The following is a 22,469-nucleotide window of genomic DNA, read 5'->3' on the forward strand; positions in this document are numbered from 1 at the left end:
GGTATTTGCCTTACAATCTCCACATCCTAGTGGGTTGTTTCTAAATAGCAAAGAATCCACTATTAGTCCCTATCACCCTCATTCATTTTTTTCCTACAATTTCTTTTACATAGCCAGATTCTTTACATATATATATATATATACACATATATACGTATATATACATATATACATATATATACACACATATATACATATATACACACAGATATATATATATGTATATTTTTGGCCACGCTGCACGGCTTGTGGGATCTTAGTTCCCCGACCAGGGATCGAACCCGGGCCCTTGGCAGTGAAAGCACGGAGTCCTAACCGCTGGCCTGCCAGCGAATTCCCTAAAAATAATTTTATAACATTTAATACAATTTATAGTCACATACATTTCAGAAAAGTCAGCTCCACATACCTGCCCCTTCCTTGTCCTCCTCATTAGACTAATATGACTTTGAACAACAATAAAATAAAAACCATACCCCTTCCTTTCTTCAAATAATTGAATGTTTATTATCCTTCAAATTCCCTCCTACAGAATGAACCATGGGCTCCCCTTTGGCCAGGGAATGGAATCCAGATTGTCCGACTGAATCCTCTGCCATCATCATCGGGATGTCGCTATTTATGTGTGCGGATGTGAAGCAATGAACAGAGAAACACTAAAAAAAAAAAAGGCTTTAATACACAATATGTAGAGATCACTCGCTGTTTCGTTATAATTTCCCAAATAATTTTAATGATAATTTTCATAATGGATTTTAACAGCTGCTAGGTTAATTCCGTCACATTAGCATTTGAAAGTATGTTTCCTCCAGTTATTTAAAATTTTTCTAAACATTTAAATATACAGTATATTTTCACAATAGATTGTATCATCTTTTTTCCACTACAAAGAATTAACTCTCATCTCTAGTAATTTCCTCTGTGCAAGAATGCAGAATGTAGAATAAGCCTAAACAGGATCTAAAGAGGCAGGGTTACAGAAAACCTTTCTTCTCTAACCATATTAAGCCTCATTTTTTTCTTCTTCCAGTTAAAAGGGAAACACAAGCCCAAATTTATCTTGAGTTACAACCGAAGTTAACATATGCTTATTTCTCTGTGACATTCTTAATGTGCAGAAACCAAAACAGGAAATGGTATTAAATAAGAATTTCCAGGTAAAATTTAAAAATAAATCCAAAAGTTAAAGTAGACAAAAAGGTAATGGGAAAATTCCCATACACATGAAAAAGATTCCTTTTATTCTGCATCCTTGATTTTATCTATAGATTTTAACAATGATTTATGATGTTCTCAATGACCATTTAATAAAACTATGAAATTCATAAAGAACATGAGAGAAATAAAATTATAAATTTACTGATGCATACAAATTGGAATCTATATTAACTGTCTTGCACAAATAGGAAAATTTTGAATTAATTTTCCACAAAATCATTCTGACATATTTACACAAATCAGCTTATTTTAAATAAAAAATATTTTTAGGATTATGATACCTATGTACAAAACATGTATTGGTACACTTTACTTAACATTCTAAGTAAAGGTGTCTTTGAAACTTTTTTGCTATTATACAGTGTTAGTACCACACTACATAATAAGTATGTAAGAAATACAAGAGCTCTTCTGCTCAGTACATTACAAAGTCATGTTCAAATGCTATATACATTTTGCCCAGAGGGATTTGAAAATGCTACTTAATGACTTCTTAAGTCACTGGACTGATTTTTTTTTTAAGTTTTTAAAAAGGATATTCCTTTAAGGATATGGCTCCTTTAGCAAACAACCTAATTAGCAAATGGACAAAAGATATGGACAGACATTTCACTAGAGGATAAACAGATCACAAAAGAGCACATGAAAAGATGTTCAACATCATTATTAATTAGGGAAATGCAAATTCAATCCACAATGAGAAAACCACACACTTATCACAGTGGACTAACGTAAAAAATGGTGACAACATCAAATGCTGGTGACAACGTGGAGAAAGTGGATCACTCATACATTGCTGGTGGGAATGTAAAATGGTACAGCTATTCTGGAAAACAGTTTGGCAGTTTCTTGTAAAGATATGGCTCATTTAAACTGGAAACCTTATCATTTATTTCCTACATAATATAGGTATCTATACAGACACATCCATTTTATTTCAATAAACCAAATGTAATGTAAAGTGGGGGGAAAGACAATGGAAATAGAATAACAGAGAATTTCCAAAACATCTGATTCTGCAGGTTCCTGCCTCTATCATTCCCATTCCCATGATCATTCCTGCATCCTTCTAGGGGCAAAGGTCCCATGGGAATATGGTGACAAAACAACCAGTGACTCACAGTAGATGCTGGTGCCAAAGTACTTACAGCTATGAGGATCCAAAACTTTAAAAAACAATGTGATTCTTGATGGCCTATTTGACGTCTTTGGAGTTACCCCTTTAGGCTGGTTTGAACCAGATGACCTGGATTTGAGTATGCAAGATGAGGACTCTGGGACCAGATAGATCCAGGGTGTGTTTTGGGCTTTTAATTTTAATTGAGAAACATGATATAAATTTCCCAAAGGGATTCAGAATCCTCTGGGATAGATTAAAGCCTTCTAGGCTATCTCTGGGATGATTAGAATCACTTAAAGTTGAGGAGCCCCAGGGTCCAGCTATGTCTCACCTCAAAGAATTTAAAAATTACTGCCAAACTCCTGGGATAGATTATTTTTTTAATTAAAGACTGGTCCTCAGTATAAGTGCCTTGCAAAAGGGGGTATTTCTGAAGTTTCTTCCCTCTAACGTGAGAGTGTTTGGCGTTCCTAAGATTCAATCTGTTAGTCATCTGCAGTCAAATACACAAAACCTGTGAAGAGAAAGGCTTCAGTTGTACCTTCGAAAGTTAATATGTGTATTTATGGATGTGTATCTCTACACAAATAGATATGCAAATATATAAATATACAAAGACTTTAAAAATAAACCGTATGAGGATTCTAGTTCTCATAACAAAGTAGTCCTTCTTAATCCAACAAAACATATTTGACTGTAACAAATAGAAGCTGTTCCCTATCAATAAACATGTGTAACATCAGGGACAAAATGTATATGCAAAACAAGTTGCACTTACAAACCCACAGTAAAAATTCATCCCACAAATATGAAGGCACGGAGTTAAGTTCTGTGGAAGCAGACACGTTTCCTGCTTTCAGGGAACTTCTAGTTTGGTGGAGGCTTGCGCAGAGGCAGATAAAAGAGTGATCGTCTCCTTTGTTCAGAGACGAAAAGGAAACAAAAAGGCAGATCAAATCAAAGATGATCTGGAGACTACATTAATCCCAGGCTGAAGTCATAAACTCACTCATTAAGACCACAGAGAATGCAGACATGGGGGTGAGGGTAGGTGGATAAAAACAGCAGAAGACAATTACAGCATGACATTTTTTCCCCACCTCATTAACCAGCAAAGCAGAAACGCTATTTATTTTAAGATACTACTACTTCTTTTTGCTAACAACCATTTCCTAAGGTAAAAATGAAGCAGAGAGAAAAGGAGTACGACAGACACTCTACATTCACTGAGTCCTCAATTTTCTTCCAACAGTCTACATCACTGGTTCTCAACTGGGGGGTGATTTTGTCTCCCAGGGGACATTTAGCAATGTTTGGAGACATTTTGCCATCATTAAGTAGATGGATGCTAGTGGGTAAAGGTCAGGGATCTGGTAAACATCCTATGATACATAGCACCCCAAAACAAAGAACTATCTGTCCTCAAATGTCAATGATGCTGAGGTTGAGAAACCATGTCATGGTTGGATATAAAAAAAGTTTTAAAATCAGTAAGTCTATAGTATAAAAGCATTTAGTACCCCATTAGGAAGGATTGTACAGGAAGATTCTCCTCCTTGATAAGAGAGCTACAGATCTCCTAAAATTACCTGATAGACCCATAGTGAGGAAATAAAACATGCTGAGAAATATTAGCATAGAAATTTTTTTAACTTCAATTATTAGCACACATATGAAAAATAAACTTGAAAGGACAATTTTTTGCTCAGTTGATTCTAATAATCAACACTTTCTACAACCACAAAAGCAAATGTGGTCATGTTTCTGATTTAGGTCAAATCTGACAAAAGATTTAGTAAACTGTGTTACTAAAAAAAAGGCCAGACATATTAAAAATAGAAGATTAACTTCTAAACTAATGGAAGAAAAAATTAGCCACTGATTTTTGAGGAGATGCTCAATTCCAGTAGAAAGATATTCAAAGTTATTTTTCCACATTATCTAAAAGATATTTCTCCTTTATTTTGTGGTTTCATGATGAGAAAGAACAATGTGGAAAATGAATGAACTAACAAATGTTTAGGTATTAAGAATATCACAATTCAGTATATCCTAATACAAAAAGACAACTATTTCCTATGGACACCATACCCACTGAGAAGCAGACTCTATAAGGTATAGTAAAACAGAGTGGCTTTCATATGTCTTTGATAAGAAAGCTTTTAATTGGCCACTAAACTTTGTAAAAAAGGATGTGAATAACAGAAAGAATGAAAAGAAGAGTAAGAAATTATCTACGTAAGGGGATCTGACTTATTACAGTAAACAAAACACCTTGACTTAACAAAAATATTTCCAAGTCTAATATCTATTACCTGTCTCTGAAATGGACATACATGATAGTAACAGCACACTTCCCTATAACAGTCACTTCTTTAATTACATTATTATTTAACAGTGAGCTCTATAACAGTAGGACTTTATGTGATATGATAAAGCCTGACCAAGAGGGAAATAAATACATTATTGCTGCAAATCTAAAAGGAACCTAGCCCAAAAACAGGGAGGGGCAAATAACATGAGAACATGTTGGAAGGTGGTCAACTTGCCTTAGGACAATTTTACATCGGGCCTGAAGCTACTCGCAACTCTTACCTCCTACCTTACTCTACCTTGTTTCTATCAAGTGAGTTTGAAAATGTAGGACTCTTGCTGTTCCTCTCTGTGGATCTCTGGCTCAGTGGCTGAGGGGCAGTCACTAGCATGACTACAATCCCATCCCCTCTGACAGCTACCTCACTGCACAAATCTCAGAGAGATGAGTAGATTGGACAAAAATAAGAAAGATACCTGGACAAGCAAAATACCCCAATGAGGGCAATTCTTAAGTCAGCAATAAATTAGGGCACTTTCTTCAAATTAAGCTCTGTCAACTAGGCACTTAATGAAAACAAAAGACGTTTACACCAGCATCTCAACAAGTAAGAAGGATAGAGAAGAGGAGAAGAAAGGCAAGATTTATATTTACTACGTGTATTTTGTAAAAAGTGAGATTTTATACTTTACCCAGAAATTTTTGAAAGAAATGCTATCTGAGAAGGAAAGTATTCTCCTATTCCTTATGAATCAATACCCTTTTTGGTTTTATTAACTAAAATGATTTTGTTCAGTGTTTTTCAATATATAAAGAAAGCTCAGATTTTGGTTAAACAAGGAAAAATTAAGGCAGTGTCTTTAAACCCAATAAAGGAAAGAATTGACTACCAAATGAACCTATCTAAGAGAGACATATTGAGCTCATATTTGGATATAACACTGAACAATTATGGCTTTAAATAAAAATATTAATGTTTCAAAATTCCACATTTTCTTGGTTATTCTTTCTTTTTAGCTATATGGACTTCAAATAGCCCACTTCATTTTAAAGAATTAAGGGAACACTTTTCACATCATTTTGGAACAAAACACGAACACTGCTTGACCCGGAACTATTAACTCAGTTAGTAAACAATTATGCCCGGGACTATTAACTCAGATAGTAAACAATTATGTTCATATTGGCCCAGTACAAACAGGAGGAGGACCCGTGACTGTCAAAACATGGTTGGAAATGGCTAGTGTCCTTTGGAATTTGCTACAAAACAGAAGATTTAAAAGTTCTGAGGTATTGTTGCCTTACAATCTTACCAAGGTTTAGAATTTTTTCAGTGAGGGGTTTTGTTTTGTTTTCAAAACAGCAGTGCTTTTTCTCTCGGGTTGCAGAGCTCAGCTCCAGTCTTCGCCTCTCATTCATGGTCACATTGTTGTCCCTGAGCTTTGTCTCATCTGCACATCACAGCAACCAGCCATGCGTGGTTTCAGTCATTCCGTTAGTGCTATGTCTTGTTATACCAGTTCATGGAGCGTTTCACTGCTTTGACCCAGTTTCCCATATTCTTTTCATATTCTTGCCATTTCTTCTGTGGCTTGAAAACTATTTCACTTTGCCTCAGTTTCTTTAGTTCCTCCTTGTCAGTCCAAAACCCTATAGATGAAAAAATTTACTCTCAAGTTTTAAGGCAAATAATAAGTCCATAAAGTTTATCCACAAACCTATGTGAACTGGTGCACAGGTGAACAGTTATTACTTTAAAACACAATTCAAAACATTTTGTTGCTCTGAGCTTGGTTAGATTGACTATCCCTGGGAATAAATACATCAGGATTTTAAAATCTTTTGGTTTCTAACTAGCAGCTTTATTTCTGTGTGGAAGAGCACCAAATCATTTCTAGAGCAACCACATCCTGCCATCATTTAATTTCATGACTAGCTCTTAAGAAAAAAAAAAAAAAACCCAAGTAAGAAAGAGTAGGGGCTTCCCTGGTGGCGCAGTGGTTGAGAATCTGCCTGCTAATGCAGGGGACACGGGTTCGAGCCCTGGTCTGGGAGGATCCCACGTGCCGCAGAGCAACTAGGCCCGTGAACCACAACTACTGAGCCTGCGCGTCTGGAGCCTGTGCTCCGCAACAAGAGAGGCCGCAATAGTGAGAGGCCCACGCACCGCGATCATGACTGGCCCCCGCTTGCCACAACTAGAGAAAGCCCTCGCACAGAAACAAAGACGCAACACAGCAAAAATAAATAAATTAATAAACTCCTACCCGTAACATCTAAAAACAAAAAAAAAAAGAAAAGAAAGAAATAATATACTTTCCTTTTATACAATTTAAAAAAACAATGATAGGGCTTCCCTGGTGGTGCAGTGGTTAAGAGTCCACCTGCCAATGCAGGGGACACGGGTTCGAGCTCTGGTCCAGGAAGATCCCACATGTCGTGGAGCAACTAAGCCTGTGAGCCACAACTACTGAGACCACATGTCACAACTAGTGAAGCCCGCGTGCCTAGAGCCCACTCTCCACAACAAGAGAAGCCACCGCAATGAGAAGCACGCACATCGCAACGAAGAGTGGCCCCCGCTCACCAGAACTAGAGAAAGCCCGTGTGCAGCAACTAAGACCCAACGCAGCCAATAAATAAATAAATAAATTTATTTATTTATTAAAAAAACCAAAGCAAAACAATGATAAATTAAGGTTTTTCTTTTTTTTGGCGACACTCTGCAACTCATGCAGTATATTAGTCACCCGACCAGGGAATGAACCCGGTCCCACAGCAGTGAAAGCACAGAGTCCTAACCACTGGACCTCCAGGGAATCCCCCAAGTTAAGATTTTTGTCATGTATCTTGAGGTAAGAGTCAACTCCTCAGGATATGCATAAAATTCAAAGTTGGGGATTAATATAAAAAATAGTTTCTTTTTCAAACTATTGCATTTCATACAAGGTTTTTAAATTCCAGTTCAAGATAATCTTGTAGTTCTGGCATATATTGTTCTTTACAAAGAGGATCATGTGATTTATAATAAAAAGCAGCAAGAAAACATACTATAACTATGATCATACATAGTCTAAAATGGTAGCGATCCCTTGTTAATAAACTTGGTACATCTTACTTACTCTGAAGTATTAACATAGTTGACAAGTCTTCAAGAAGTACATTTTTCTCTTACCAATAAAGCTGACACATAAAATTCTTTCTTTTAAAATTTTCCATCAGGCCACATTCTATTTACAAAGTCAGCGTTTTAGACTGTTTATATTTAAAGATATTAATTATTTTATGGAAGTTATTAAAAGACTAATAATCTTTATTAGTATACTACAATTAGATAAATCTAGTCATGAAAATAAGTATGTTCTTAAAATTCTTATTTCCAGAATTTATTATTTACACTTAATGGCATACATACTCTTAAAAGTCACTTTATTAAATGTGTATTGAACAGACCCACTTTCTGGGTGAATTTTGAAAATACAGAGAATTTGCATAGCCTTCATGTCTCTCTCTTTTTTTTTTTTTTGCGGTACGCGGGTCTCTCACTGTTGTGGCCTCTCCCGTTGTGGAGCACAGGCTCTGGACGTGCAGGCTCAGCGGCCATGGCTCATGGGCCCAGCCGCTCCGTGGCATGTGGGATCTTCCCGGACCGGGGCACGAACCCACGTCCCCTGCATCGGCAGGCGGACTCTCAACCACTGCGCCACCAGGGAAGCCCCATGTCTCATATTTCTGAGAGAGAAGTAATCCAACCAGAAATTTCAGATTCTCTGAGAAGGTAAAACTGTTCCCTGTAGTTAGTGAAGTATCTTTGTATTGAAAAGTTTTGAAATTAAATACAGATAAAATGAAGTAGATACAACTCAAGCCACTATGTTATATGTAAGAATAACTTGCATGTGTTTGTTATTTAAAGTGTATTAAATGTTCAAGAGAATTTGACATATTTAGCTTTATAAGGTGTTAAGTGTAGATCAATTTGATTAACTTTATAAACAGTACTGGAATGCTTATGAGCATTTGGCTTACTGTAATGATAAGCTTAATTTATTCATTTTTCAAGAGTTGTTTAAGTACTGGAGAAATTTCCTTGTTATAGTTCTAAGTTTGCTCAATTAGTCATGTGAAATTATTAAAAATAACATCAGCTATATTATACTTAAGAGTTGAAATATACAAAGTAACTTAAATTTGTAAACGGGAATGACTATTTAAGGGGAAGTTATTTTCTTCAACTTGAATTAATCAAACACCAATCAATGAACAAATGAAAGTGATTGTTTCAATTTTATTCAAAGTTAACATATTTTTAGTAGAATAAAGTATAAGGTGAAGTTACCAAGATTTGATGCTTTTTGGGTGCATAACTTTAATTGCTAAATAATAGCCTAAACTTTTAAGTGTAAGATATCCTGTTTTGTACAAACACTCCTCCCTTCCATATAGGAACACAGGAAAACACTCCCCGTGTCCCAAGCATCATCCTGCTCCTAAAGAGCCCTCTAATTAGCCTCCCCATGTCTGTTCTTTACTCCTCCCAGCTAATTAGTGAAAACACTAATTGCCAAAGTGATGTGTTCAAATGCAGATCTAACCATGTCCTTCTGCTTAAAATTGTTCAGTGGCTCTCCAATGCATTCAAGATCAAGTCCAATCTCCTCTATAGGAAGAGGCCACCGTGACTGGACCTCTATGTACCTCTCCAGCCTCCCCTCTTGCTCTCATCCTATCAGCACCATAACGGACCAGTACCTTTGCACGAGCTGCCTTCTCTACTGGACCACTCACCTCTATTCTCTCCTCACCTGGTTGTCTGCTAACCCCTTCAAAATTGAACTATATGTTGTCGCCTCTGGGAAAGCCTACACCAATTGCTTGATACTGTGGCTGTTCGCTGGGCTTATCACACAAGAATAATAATGGATTGACTTGCTTGACTGCTCCCACTGGAGGCTCCCATAGCAGGGACTCCATCATTTAAACTCTATTATTCCCAGCAGCGACTGTCATGAAGCAGGTGCTCAACAAATGTTCACTAAATGAAAGAGTGGAGTGGTTTCTAATGCCAAAGACAAGCTTATCTAATCAGGAAGTTTACCCAGAGACATTCCCTTGCTAAAGACCAGAGCAGTTGAGAATTCGCTTTCCTGGCCTCATTCTTCTGACTGAAGGAGAGCACCAAGGAGGGAAGAGGTGCAACCAGGCCCACCCACAGAAGAGATCACGGGAGCACTTTGTGAGTGATGTGCATATGTGTATGAGGTCTAATGGACACCAAGGCTTTCCAGACCCTCTCGATCTATAATTTTGTGATCTGGGAGGAGAAATCCTATCTGTAAGAAATGGTTTTGCAAGACAGCTCTCGTTTTAATAAAACCCACACATACCAACAGCAAGGCCAGCTAGAGAAGCTGCACCTACGCAGGACATATCAACGTGGACAGGTCTGTCTATCGTCTCGTTAATCAGGTCTGAAGTCATCTGCATGACAAAACTGTTCTTACAAACTCCTCCATCTGCTCTGTGGGGAGAAAGATATTGGAGATAAATTACTGTAACAAAAGCATAAATACATTATTAATTCTTTTTTAAAAAGCCACACATTTTTTTTAGATCCTTGATTTTATTTTTAAAGTTTAAAGATTCTTACAATACACATATGGGTGCTAAGATCCTCTCAGGTTCCATATTGGGTTATATTCTCCTTAAATCCAAAATTAGCTTTCCTTCCTCTCCAAATTCCTATGACCAAGAATTTTGTTGCAGAGAAGGTACGCATAAGTTCTTTTTGAAATCCTGAATAATCATAATCATGAAAATGCCAACAGCCGCTACCACTTAACTTCTAATTTCTAATTAAATCTATTAGAAACAAAGTTTACCTACCGGATTTTTCTTACAGGAATGTGGATCTCTTTCTGCATCACCTCATATAACTGTTTGTTTCTAGTTAAAAAAACAAGAAAACTGTTTAGAGGCAGTTCATATCATAATAATTCTCTGGTTTTTTCCAATCTAGAATAATAACTGTGGTTTTATTTACATGATATTTATAAAATATGCAAAAGAAAACACTAAAGAAATATATTAGGCTAACTGGATGTCAATAACAGATGGTCAAGTAAACAAGAGGTTCAGGGCCTTCTGTTTTTCACTTTGATGCAAAAGAACATAATTTTTATTTCAGAACTAAATTTAATCTATTACCCTTCCTGCAAATAAAAATTTAAAGCAAGCATCCATTTAATAGGTATGGATGACACACCATAAATAGCATCTAACAGAAATCAAATATAAAAATAATGATTTTGTAATCAGAGAAAATGTTATTTTAAACATTACAAATGTTCCATTTGTTCCATTCATGACAGCTGTGGTCTTAATTTTAATGAGCTACACCTGCCCCGTAACAAAAAGACCAAAGGAAATATACATAAAGAATAATTTAGATGAGTCAATCTTTGAGTATAACAGAAGCATTATTAGTTAGAATTCTCCTTCATGAATAAAGAAATGAAAGATTTTGAAAGTCCAAATTTTGAATCTTTTATGCTTAATAAATTGGATATTTTAAAAATCATTCAATTTTCAGATATCAAATCTAAGTGGTACTGGTACTATTAAATGTCAAAAAAAAGAGATGCAAAAAAATTAGTAATAAGAATAGATTATATCATATACAGTATGAATTAAACTAAAGGTATAAACAGTTAAAATTAAGAAATTTTAAAATTTAGTTTAGTAGAAATTAATAAAAGGGAATAGCAATACTGTATGGGGAGGGGGGAGTTTTGGGCAGGTTCTGGTACCTGAAAGCTATTGACTCCAATATTGCTCGTACAAGGTGGTATTTATTGGTGGAAGACTTCAAACCCATAAAAGAGGCACATGCACAGGGGTCATTTAATGGAGCCTGAAGTAAAAGACAGTAAGAATATATTATTACTGCTCTAAATTATATCTATAGACTTGAAGGTATATTATACAATAAAAACATAGCCATGTTAGAAAAAAAAGAATGCTCATTTAGAGATAAATAGTTTTAACATAAATGATAGTCCCAAAATGATGTTAACTATTCAAATAACCTTTTGATAGGACTTAAGCAAGGATGAGTCACAGATATTAGACTTATGGGCTGGATCTTCTGTTTGCACCTGTACCAAGAAAAGGGACTGAAGCCCAGAGTAATAGATTATGAAATGCTTAGCTTGATATATGAGGAAAATGAAAAGCAGTGCCAGTATTTTCCCTTTTCTCCAACTGTAAAGTGTTTACACTGAAATTGTTTACTACGTAGAGTGGTTTATTGAGGATATTAAGTTAGACTGAAGATAAAAAACCTACAATGCAAAAAAATGTGTTTTCCAGTGTCATAACTTACACCCAATATGTTGTCAGACTTTCAAAGTAAACTCTATTTCTTAGCTTAAATAGTGTTTTTTCTTTTAATTTATATATTTTATTTATTTATTTTTGGCTGCATTGGGTCTTCTTTGCTGTGCACGGGCTTTCTCTAGTTGCGGCGAGCAGGGGCTACTCTTCCTCATGGTGCACGGGCTTCTCATTGCAGTGGCTTCTCTTGTTGCAGAGCAAGGGCTTCTAGGTGTGCGGACTTCAGTAGTTGTGGCTTGCGGGCTCTAGAGCACAGGCTTAGTAGTTGTGGCGCACGCGGATTCTTAACCACTGTGCCACCGGGGAAGTCCTAGGCTGGGTCATTTATGATATTAGGCAGTAACACTAAAGAATACACCTGCCCATGCAGGGGACACAGGCTCAAGCCCTGGTCCGGGAAGATCCCACATGCCGCGGAGCAACTAAGCCCATGTACCACAACTACTGAGCCCGCGCTCTAGAGCCTGCAAGCCACAACTACTGAAGCCTGAGTGCCACAACTACTGAAGCCTGCACACCTAGAGCCCGTGCTCTGCAACAAGAGAAGCCCCCGCTCGCCACAACTAGAGAAAGCCCACGCGCAGCAACGAAGACCCAATGCAGCCATAAATAAATAAATAAATAAATAAATGTTTATATAAAAAAACAGAACATAGAGCTGTAGATTTAAAAGAAAAGAAAAGAAAAGAAATGACTCTGCCTAACATCTGCCTTTAAAAGGCATAATCTTGAGCTGGAATTATGTATTCATCAGATGAAGTTTGTATTCATCTTTGTGTAGCCAGAAATGCAAGACGATTCTAGGACACAAAGATGAAACACAAAGATCCCTGTCAGACCTTGCCATCTCACAAGGAAACAGACAGAAGAGTCCCAACACACCTACGCAAGGTCATGACAGAGGGACAGGCTAGTGTTGTCAGGAAATGATGGCCCCCAGAAGCACCTTCTAGCTTCAGAGCTTGACATACCATCTTTACCCGGAAAACTTTCTCCCACACCTCCTCCTAGTTAATCCTACTCCCCTTCCAAATTTTGGCTCAGCTTCCTCTGGGAAAACTTCGAATCCCAGAAACTAGGTCAGGTTCCCCACTATCCATTTTTATGGAACCTTGTAACTTCCCATCATATCATGTGCCAGTTTATAATCACATATATTTGTGTGATTGTTGAAACTCCATCTTCTGTGCTACACTGTTAGCATCACAGGCAGAAACTCATCTGATGTGCTCACGGTGTGTCTCCAGGGCCTAGCACTGCACCTAGCCCCACACAGGGCATCAATACGCATTTGTTGAATCCATGAACAAATAATACTTTTCCTAATGCCTTAAATGAAGAAATTCTATATTACATCTTATCTTTATCATAGCCATGATTTTCCTCCTTGTAATCTTATCTTTCAAATTTATTTTGAAAGAGAATTTTTCAAACTTATTAAAACATCTTTTGGTGATTCACTCAGTAAAAGCTAAGTTATATAGTAAAGCTTGTCTATATACCAAGTGATGTAATACTGTATGACAAAGATGGGTCAGACTCAGCCAGTTCAATTAGTCCCTAGTAGTATGTGATGGGTTTTTTGTGTTTTTTATGGCTGTGCCGCTTGCCTTGCAGGGTCTCAGGTCCCAACCAGGGATGGAACCTGGGCCCCGGCAGTGAAAGAGCTGAGTCCTAACCATTGGACTGCCAGGGAATTCCCTTGCTATGGTTTTTTTCTGCGTAAAAATTACTTCTTCCAATATACCACATAAAATCCTGGCATAATTGGCCTGAAAGCACTTTTGTACAAATAGCTATGAACATAATTTACTGTTAGTAATAGGCCAACTTGAGGGGTTATAAATTCCATAGAAACCTAAAAATTTCTTAATAGGTTACAACGTCCCTGCATTTGTTAGTCCAACTGAGTCTCTCTTTGGGATGATAAAGTAGGAAAAACACTGGCAAGGTACTTTTAAGGGCCTGGTCACATCTTGCCAGGGCAGACAGCCTCCAGCCACACCTCCAATCTATCACTTCCAGGCCCATCAAGTGAGCTTTCCAGAACAGCAGGACTCAGCAAAGTTGTGTGTGGCTCTCTAAGCAAAACCAGCAGACTCCTGCCCAGGGCACAGACTACCTGCCTTGTCCCCACTGGAACCTCAGCCTAATCTGCTGGGGACTCGCACAATGGTTAAGGCCACCATGCCTCTTGTCCTTGTCAACCTAGACCCTAAAAGTAAGTTCCTCTGGCTCCAGTTATGAATTCCTGCTGTCAGAATACTTTATGCTCTCCCAGGAAACAGCAGAGCGGTTAAGAACCTGGACTCCGGAGTCCTAAAGCCAGCTCTGTCACTCACTAGCTGTGTGACACTGCGCAAGTGATAGAACAGCTCCAAACCTCAGCTTCCTCAGCTTCAGAATGGGATGATAAGAGTATCTGCTACCTTGTTGAGTGACTGAGGATTAAATGAGACGACGCGTGTAATGAATTTAGGACAGTGCCTGAGACATAGCGAGTATTCACAGGTTAGCTGCCACTATCATTTGTATTTTAATTGTCATTTCTTACTCAAAGCCTTCCCGCTATTACTCACTTTCTTCATAACTCTTTTACTATGCCTTTTCAACTTTTCCTTCTGTTGTCAATAAACTCCTCTAACTCTTAACTCTGAGACGTGCCTTCCACTGATTTTGTAGTTGGTTGCTATAACGAGCCTGGCTCTGTGCTGGGCAAATGGCTTCAGCTGCAGCTATGCAGTGGAAGGTCCACAGGCTTCCATACACAAGGACCAGAAGGACTGTTCTAGCCTCCCATGACCACCGTCAGCCACCATGCATCTGCTGTCAGCAGACACGTCGCCTCCCCCGTGTTTGCTTAGGTCTGCATCAATATTGTGCTTTATATCCCTTTACATTTCCATGGCTCAGATGTCCAGTCACGCACAGAACCAGAGGGGGAATTACAGGGGGAGGGGTTCTCAGCAAACTGCTTGAATCCTTGTCTAAAGCAGCCATGTTTCATGCCCTAGTCCTACTGCTGCCACCACAACTGCAGGGGGTGAGCACAAGTCTGTCCAAGGCTTGAAAAGACAAGGTGGCCCAATCAGATTACCTCCCCTGGAATCTGAACGAGGAAGCGCTTCAGAGGGAACTGAAGCGAAAAGGATGCGCAAGATGCAAAAAGGTTGTTGTGTTTATATCCGAACTGTGAAAAGGCAGAAAGTATAAGGAAAAGAATGACAGTTAAACAGAAGCTATGAGGAAGAAAGGGTACAGAGCAAAGCTGGTAAGGAGAAGGGAAAAGCAGAGCCACAGAGAGGCAGAAACCACAGAGAAGAACATTGAGACCTGCTACGTCAGTTGCCAACTCCTTTCCAATCCTGGTGCTCAGGAGTGTGTGAACAGCCAGCTCCTCTTGGGGGGGGCAGGGGAAGAGAGGGAGGTGCTCAAGCAAGCGTGTTTCTTGCAAACCCAAGAACCTTCACTGGAGCACGACTCCTCATCCACTGAAGACTGGCACTTGACTCACGGTCCTGTCCATCCTACTATGTATGGCCAACATCACGGTAACTTTCACATCAGGTACATGACCACTGATTCTTGCCTGCGATACCTGTGAGGGATGCTCTGCTCTAGCATGCCCCTCCCCAAACCTAGACAAAGCCACAATAGCTGCACCAGTTGATGCCACTCTGTGTACAGCCCCATGCTCCAGCCCATTCCCTGCAGTGGCTGCCCCACAAGTTCCCCCTGTCCTCGAAGTTCCTGCAATGCCCCTTTCTCAGCTGACGCCCCTGAGGCTATTAGGAGCCTTCAACATCCTGCCCCCCCCCGTTACCTGCAGCTGTACCAATATTCTAAAATTAGAGGCAGGATCACAGATACTTGACCCTTCCTTCCGTCCATTCTCCTAGCCCGCATTTTCTCCAGTTGTTGACGTTGGCAACTTACAGGTGATCTCCCCACTATTTTCTGAACAGCTTAGTATCAACACACTATTGTTGTTTGAATTAACTTTTGGTTTCCAATGAGGAGTTTCATTTTACGTCAGGAAATAACGAGCCTGCGGTCCTTCCCCACCCCACTCACTTCAACATATTGCCAGGTTGCAACCATGGCAGGACAGGGACATTTTGTTGGCAACATGAAATTAAAATCACATCTGTGATAGTGTTGTCTAATCTTTTGGACTTTAGCGATACTTTGGTTTTTTTAATCACATAGTTTACATTATTTTTACAGGCATATGAACTGGTAGAGAAGTTAGAGTTGCCAAGACAGAGTCACAACTAGGTCCCCCAGCACATTTTTCAAAAAGGGAAGAATCCACAGTAACCTAATTAAACCCTCCCTTTGCTGATGACAACTATTCATCCAACCTTCCTCCTTAAACCTCAATCAGACAAATATTCTTCATTATCTGTCCTATCATGGATGCTATTTAGGTGCCTCACATCACTCTGAAGAGGATGCAATGCAACCTCTTTATGTAGTTTATAAACTTTTAGTCCTTTATGATAAAGTATATAGAAGGAAATTATTACAGATATTAAAATAATGCTCATTTAAAAATCTAGTTTGAAAATATGGTATTTTTAGGGATTTAAAACCACCCTGATCTAACTCCTTTTCACCAGGTTCTACATTGTATTATCCAAACTTTTAAATTGTGGATTTTTTGTAACTGATTGCTTGAGTATGCATGGACTAGAAGAAAGGGAAATTTTATTTTTTGAAAGAAAGAAATATTTAGAGGAGTATTAAAGGACTAATTATTCCCCCAAAAAGGAATTTTGTTTATAATAATATACTTGAAAACAGTTTCTAAAAGTCTTTGTAACACTATGCTAAAATTAAAGGTAGTATCAACAGATCTTTCAATTAAATATGAAGTTAAATATTACAAAATCAAGTATTTTACTGAGTTCACTTTTTAGTTAGGCAAGGTAACCAACATCCCACATCATAACAGTTAACCAAAAGAAATTCTGATGTTTTTTTAAAACGTTAGGGACTTGCCTGGTGGCACAGTGGTTAAGAATCCGCCTGCCAATGCAGGGGACACGAGTTTGATCTCTGGTCTGGGAAGATCCCACATGCCGTGGAGCAACTAAGCCCGTGCGCCACAACTAATGAGCCCATGAGCAACAACTACTGAAGCCCGCACACCCTAGAGCCCACACACCACAACTACTGAGCCTGCGTGCTGCAACTACCGAAACCCATGCGCCTAGAGCCCATTCTCCGCAGCAAGAGAAGCCACAGCAATGCGAAGCCCATGCACCACAACAAAGCGTAGTCCCCGCTCGCTGCAACTAGAGAAAGCCTGCACGTAGCAACGAAGACCTGATGCAGCCAAAAAAAAAAAAAAAAATTAATGAAACTTATAAAACTGAAAAAAATAAGGTATAACATATACCTTAACATTATTTTTCTAATTCTCAATGGTACACCTCCTCTAACTAAAGAATGCTGATCTATTTTCCCCCACTGGTAAATGGCTATTTTTGGTCATGATAAAGTAACCATGGGTCTTATGTAAAAGTTCTATAATAAACCTGCTAACTTTTAGTTTTCACAGAGATGGAGTTCTGAGCAGAAGTCAGCAGAATTTGCCCTGCCCTCTCGTGGAATTCATGCTAGGTCAAAACACAACTTCTCAGCCCTAGAAAGTACCTTTCACCTCAGTTCTGTTCAGTGCCCACATTTTCAGATACATAATATTAGGTGTGAGTACGAAGAGGGAAATGTTTGTAATTGCCATTAACTTAAAAAAAAATACCTGCAATCCACTAAAAGATGGAACAAAATAAACTCCTTCAGAATCTTCCAAACTTTTGGCCATTTTTTCAGTTTCAGCAGCATCTGTGAACAGATCTGCAAAAACAAAAACAAACAAACAAACAACAACAAAACCCTAAAACAAAACGAAGGGGTTGGGGAGGGACAAACAGAATCATGTTATATGACTAGTATTCACCTGCATCAGCATTTATTACGAATATAATGTGAGAGGTCGCTCACTTAAAAGGGTCAACACAAAGGCAATCTGCTCTAGTGCTATCTGGGTTCTCCCACTGCAGAGGTTTATGGCCCATGGAAAGGACAAGGGAGACAGAAGACCCTCTTAGATGGGCTCTGGGTATAGCAGGCCTTACTTTTTTCCTTTAAAGATAATTGGGCTGTTTAAGAATCAATTCTATCTGTTTTTTGGCATTAAAAACTTTGTTCTCCTAAAGATTACACCCATTCTAGTTTTCTGATGGAAAGATCATCTACCTATAACAACCAAGAGAGTCAAAACTATTAACTATGAAAAACTATTCCATCTAAGGAGTTCAGTAAAGGGCCAGTAACACACAGATACACTAAAAGTCAATCTTTATAAAACAAACAAAAAATCAAGATCTAATTTATTTAGTATACTTTTTTATTGAAGTATACATATAGGAAGATGCACAAATGCTAAGTGTACAGCTGGATGAATTTTCACAGTGTGAATACGCCCAGGAAACCAACACCTAGGTCAAGATACCAACTTCTTTTGCTCAACATCATGTTTGTGAGATTCCTTTTGTTACAAGTAGTTGTACTTCATTCATTCTCATGCCTGTATAGTATTCCATTCTCACCATACACAATTCATTCAATTATTCTACAGCTGATATGCATATGGGTAGTTTCCAGTTTGGGGCTAATATAAATAGGCCACTTTGAACACTCATGTACCTTCTTTTTGGTAAGCATATGTACATATTTCCGTTTGTTATATACCAAGGGATGGAATTGCTGGTCCTAGGATCTTCACATTCAGGACTAGCTTTAGCAGATATTGCTGAATCCTTTTCCAAAGTGGTTTTACCAATTTAAGGCTCTTGCCAGGCCTATGAGAGTTCCAGTTATCCCATATTCTTGTTAACAATTGATACTGTCTATGGTTTTCATTTTCACTCTTCGGTGGTATTGCACAATAGCTTGATTTTGTATTTCTCTGTTGACTAATGAAGTTGAAATCCTTTTCATTGGCCATTTGGATACCCTTGTTTGTAATGTGACTCCTGAATAAGCATGTGAGACTGACAGCATAGATCAGATGCAAAAGATCAGGAATTGGTCATAATAAATATTGCTGGCCTTACACAGTAATACTTAAGTTGGTTTTATTTTCTTATATGTTTCGTTATTCTTATAATGAAGAATTGATTAAAGACAAGACGTTTAAGGAACACCTATGATAAAACTATGGTTAATGAGGATCGCTCAATAATTATTACAAATTTTACTCAAAATGACAGTTATCAGATCCATAAGTTACATTCATTTGTTCAAAATGTCCGATAACACGTCAAAATAGACAGCACTTCAAAAACTAATATACTAAGAAAGAAAACACTGCTCTTAAAATCTATACTTTGAAGAAATCATGTCCAAATGTCTAAATTTTTCAACCAAGATGTGGAAAACATACTAGATGGCTGGTTTGAGGAAAGTTTTTGGTAACAGACAAAGAAACAGGGGGAAGAAAATCTAGTTTGTCCACATTCTTTACTGGTTGTTCTGTGCTTGCTTGAAGCATTTCTCTAAATAATCTTCTACCTAAAATGCTCACAAATGAGCTGATTAATGGAAAGTCCTGTGGAGTAGGAGGACTTCACTCTGTCTCTCCCAGTGAATGCAACCAAGAGTCCTGGATGGAATACACAGGAAGCTATCTGAGGACTCAAAAGAATAAGCTAGCGGTCCAACCGAGGAACTCTGAGTACCACCAAACCAGCAGTGAGCTTCCTGTTTTTTATTTTCTCTGATATCTCCTGTCCTAGAATCAGGGACAGCCTGAAACCTGAAACTTGGGTCTGTACACCAGGTACAAATATGAAGAGCTTCTGAAGAAGCCCCTCTTTTTGGTCTGAGGAGTGGGAGTCAGGGGTCTCCACAGGACAGAGAGTGGGGAAATGATCCTGTTTTTTTGTTTTTTGAATGTTTTTTCATTCTACCTGAATGAGAGAGAAAAAACATTGTATCTTCATGTTTTTGCAAAAACAAATAGGAAGGATAGACCAAAAACAAATGTCGTGATTATCTACAAGAGGTAGGAAGACAGGGTGAAGGGAGAGGAGAGGGAGTCAGCTGCTCCTTCTTTTATGAATTTGACTTGGAAATCATGTTAAAATTCCACATCAAAAAAATGTTTTTAAAAAGGATGCAGAGGGAAAAAAACTAAAAATGAATGGTAACAGAAACAAATGAACCCAGTTCTTTTCAAATTAATAAACTCACTGAAGGGAGAAGAAAAAGAATTAATCCAGGTAATTTGAATAGCATGCTTGGACCATATACCCTTAATATAAAGAAAAAAAAAAAAAACCCTTGAACATTGTTTGTTGGAGTGGTATGGGTCTAGTAAGTCAAACTCTTTGGTGTATATTTTAAGATTGAGCAAACAAGTACATAATATTAATGTTGTTGGGAGCCAGGGTTCTCGACGTGGAAAAAAGGGAGACAAAAATATAGAACAGGGACCCTTCTCACACACACACACACACACACACACACACACACACACACACATTTCCAGCTCTGCTACAAAGGCATTCCAGTCATTGTTCTTATATGTTTTTTAATTTTTTTAAATTTATCAAATTGTACGTTTATTTATTGGCTGCACTGCATAGCTTGTGGGATCTTAGTTCCCCAACCAGGGATTGAACCTGAGCCCTCAGCAGTAAAAGTATGGAGTCCTAACCACTGGACCACCTGGGAATTCCCCCAGTCATTGTTTTTATTTTTTTAATAAATTTATTTATTTATGTATTTATTTTTGGCTGCACTGGGTCTTTGTTGTTGGGTCTTAGTTGCTGAGCACGGGCTTTCTCTAGTTGAAGGGAGCGGGGGCTATTCTTCCTTGCGGTTCGCGGGTTTCTCATTGCGGTGGCTTCTCTTGTTGCAGAGTTTGGGCTCTAGGCATGCGGGCTTCAGCAGTTGTGGCATGCGGGCTCAGTAGTTGTGGCTCTCAGGCTCTAGAGCGCAGGCTCAATAGTTGCGGCACATGGGCTTAGTTGCTCCGCAGCATGTGGGATCTTCCCGGACCAGGGCTTAAACCCATGTCCCCTGCATCAGCAGGCAGATTCTCAACCACTACACACCAGGGAAGTCCCTCATTGTTTTTAAATACCATTTCCCACTAAAAGGAGGCAGGGCTCATTGGAAAAGTGGCTAATTCCAGGGCAGGGATACAAAAAACACAAGATGAGCTTAAAACCATCTTGTGCCAGAAATTAAGAAAGTGCTCAAAAATAATACAGATAGACACTTCGAAGACATAGAAGCCAGTCTAAAGAGGTTTTCACTGGCCAAATCTGGGGCTATTTGAGCATGAAAAAAAATAATAAGAACTGTAAAAATTATAACCTGCTGAATAAAATAAGAAACCATGAGTTCATACCAATAATAAATTAACAGAGGAGAAGGGTAAGCTCTTCCTTATATAACAGAATGCTAACTAATAAACAGAGGGAAAATGGAGTTAGAAAGCACCATTTTGCAACTATCAGAGTGAAGACTGATCCAGGTAGGAATCATCAATGAAAGCTAAATTTAGGGGATGGGGGAAGTTTGGTGAGAAAAGGGTTATCTAGCTAATCTCAAAAGTATCTCGCCACATATTATTTATTACCAAAAAATGGTAATTATACAATGGAGAAATCGGAAAATATCTTATGCATTTGAACAAAACTGACAGAACCAAAACAGGAGTAAGAGGCACTTTGCATCTCCAGGTATGTATTCTGAGAAAGACACATTATCACTTATGTATAATTTCAGTCCAAACTATATAACCTGGATCTAGACATGAAACACCCAAATTGAGGGACATTCTATAAAATAACTAACTTATATTCTTCAAAAATGTCAATGGCATGAGAAACAGAAAAGTTGATGAAACTGTTCTAGATTAAAGGAAATTATACAATAAGCAATCCTGAACTGGATCCCGTATTGGAAAAAAATTGCCATGAAGGACAGGATTGGGACATCTGACGAAAGTATTGTACCCACTGTTAAATTTTCTGAAGTTAATAACCATACTTTAGCTATGTGAGAGAATATTCTTGTTCTTAGGAAATACATAGTGAAATACTACAGGGAAAGAAGTAAGATGCATGCAAGCTATTATCAAAGAGCTCAGAAAATTATATAGATATTTATCTATCCTATAGCATATTGGATGGATAGATGGATGGGTGGATAATAGATAGGTAAAGCAATTATGGCAAAATGTTGAAACATGGCAAATCTGGGATAAAGGATATACAAGAATTTTTGTACTATTTTTACAAGTTTGAAATTATTTCAAAACAAAAAGTTAAAACAGTTCTCATTTTCTCTTCTCTCTTTCTCCACCCCCTACATATACATATATAAACTCACTGAAACGTA

At 38.1% G+C, this 22,469-nt stretch overlaps 1 protein-coding gene across 1 annotated transcript in view; it reads right to left on the reverse strand.

Annotated features, from left to right (window-relative positions):
- Nucleotides 1–516: 516 nt before the first annotated feature.
- Nucleotides 517–22,469, reverse strand: part of GK5 (glycerol kinase 5) — a gene marked incomplete at its 5' end in the record, with an annotated part of 86,194 nt that continues 64,241 nt past the window's right edge. Inside the window, 6 exons of the mRNA XM_079704142.1 lie at nt 517–656; nt 5,966–6,302; nt 10,040–10,173; nt 10,539–10,598; nt 11,462–11,565; nt 17,815–17,909. Coding sequence (XP_079560268.1) covers nt 6,154–6,302; nt 10,040–10,173; nt 10,539–10,598; nt 11,462–11,565; nt 17,815–17,909 — 542 coding nt within the window. The 3' untranslated portion in view covers nt 517–656; nt 5,966–6,153. The remainder of the gene's footprint in view (nt 657–5,965; nt 6,303–10,039; nt 10,174–10,538; nt 10,599–11,461; nt 11,566–17,814; nt 17,910–22,469) is intronic.

Source organism: Hyperoodon ampullatus, assembly GCF_949752795.1.
Source record: "Hyperoodon ampullatus genome assembly, chromosome: 5".
NCBI lineage: Eukaryota > Metazoa > Chordata > Mammalia > Artiodactyla > Ziphiidae > Hyperoodon > Hyperoodon ampullatus.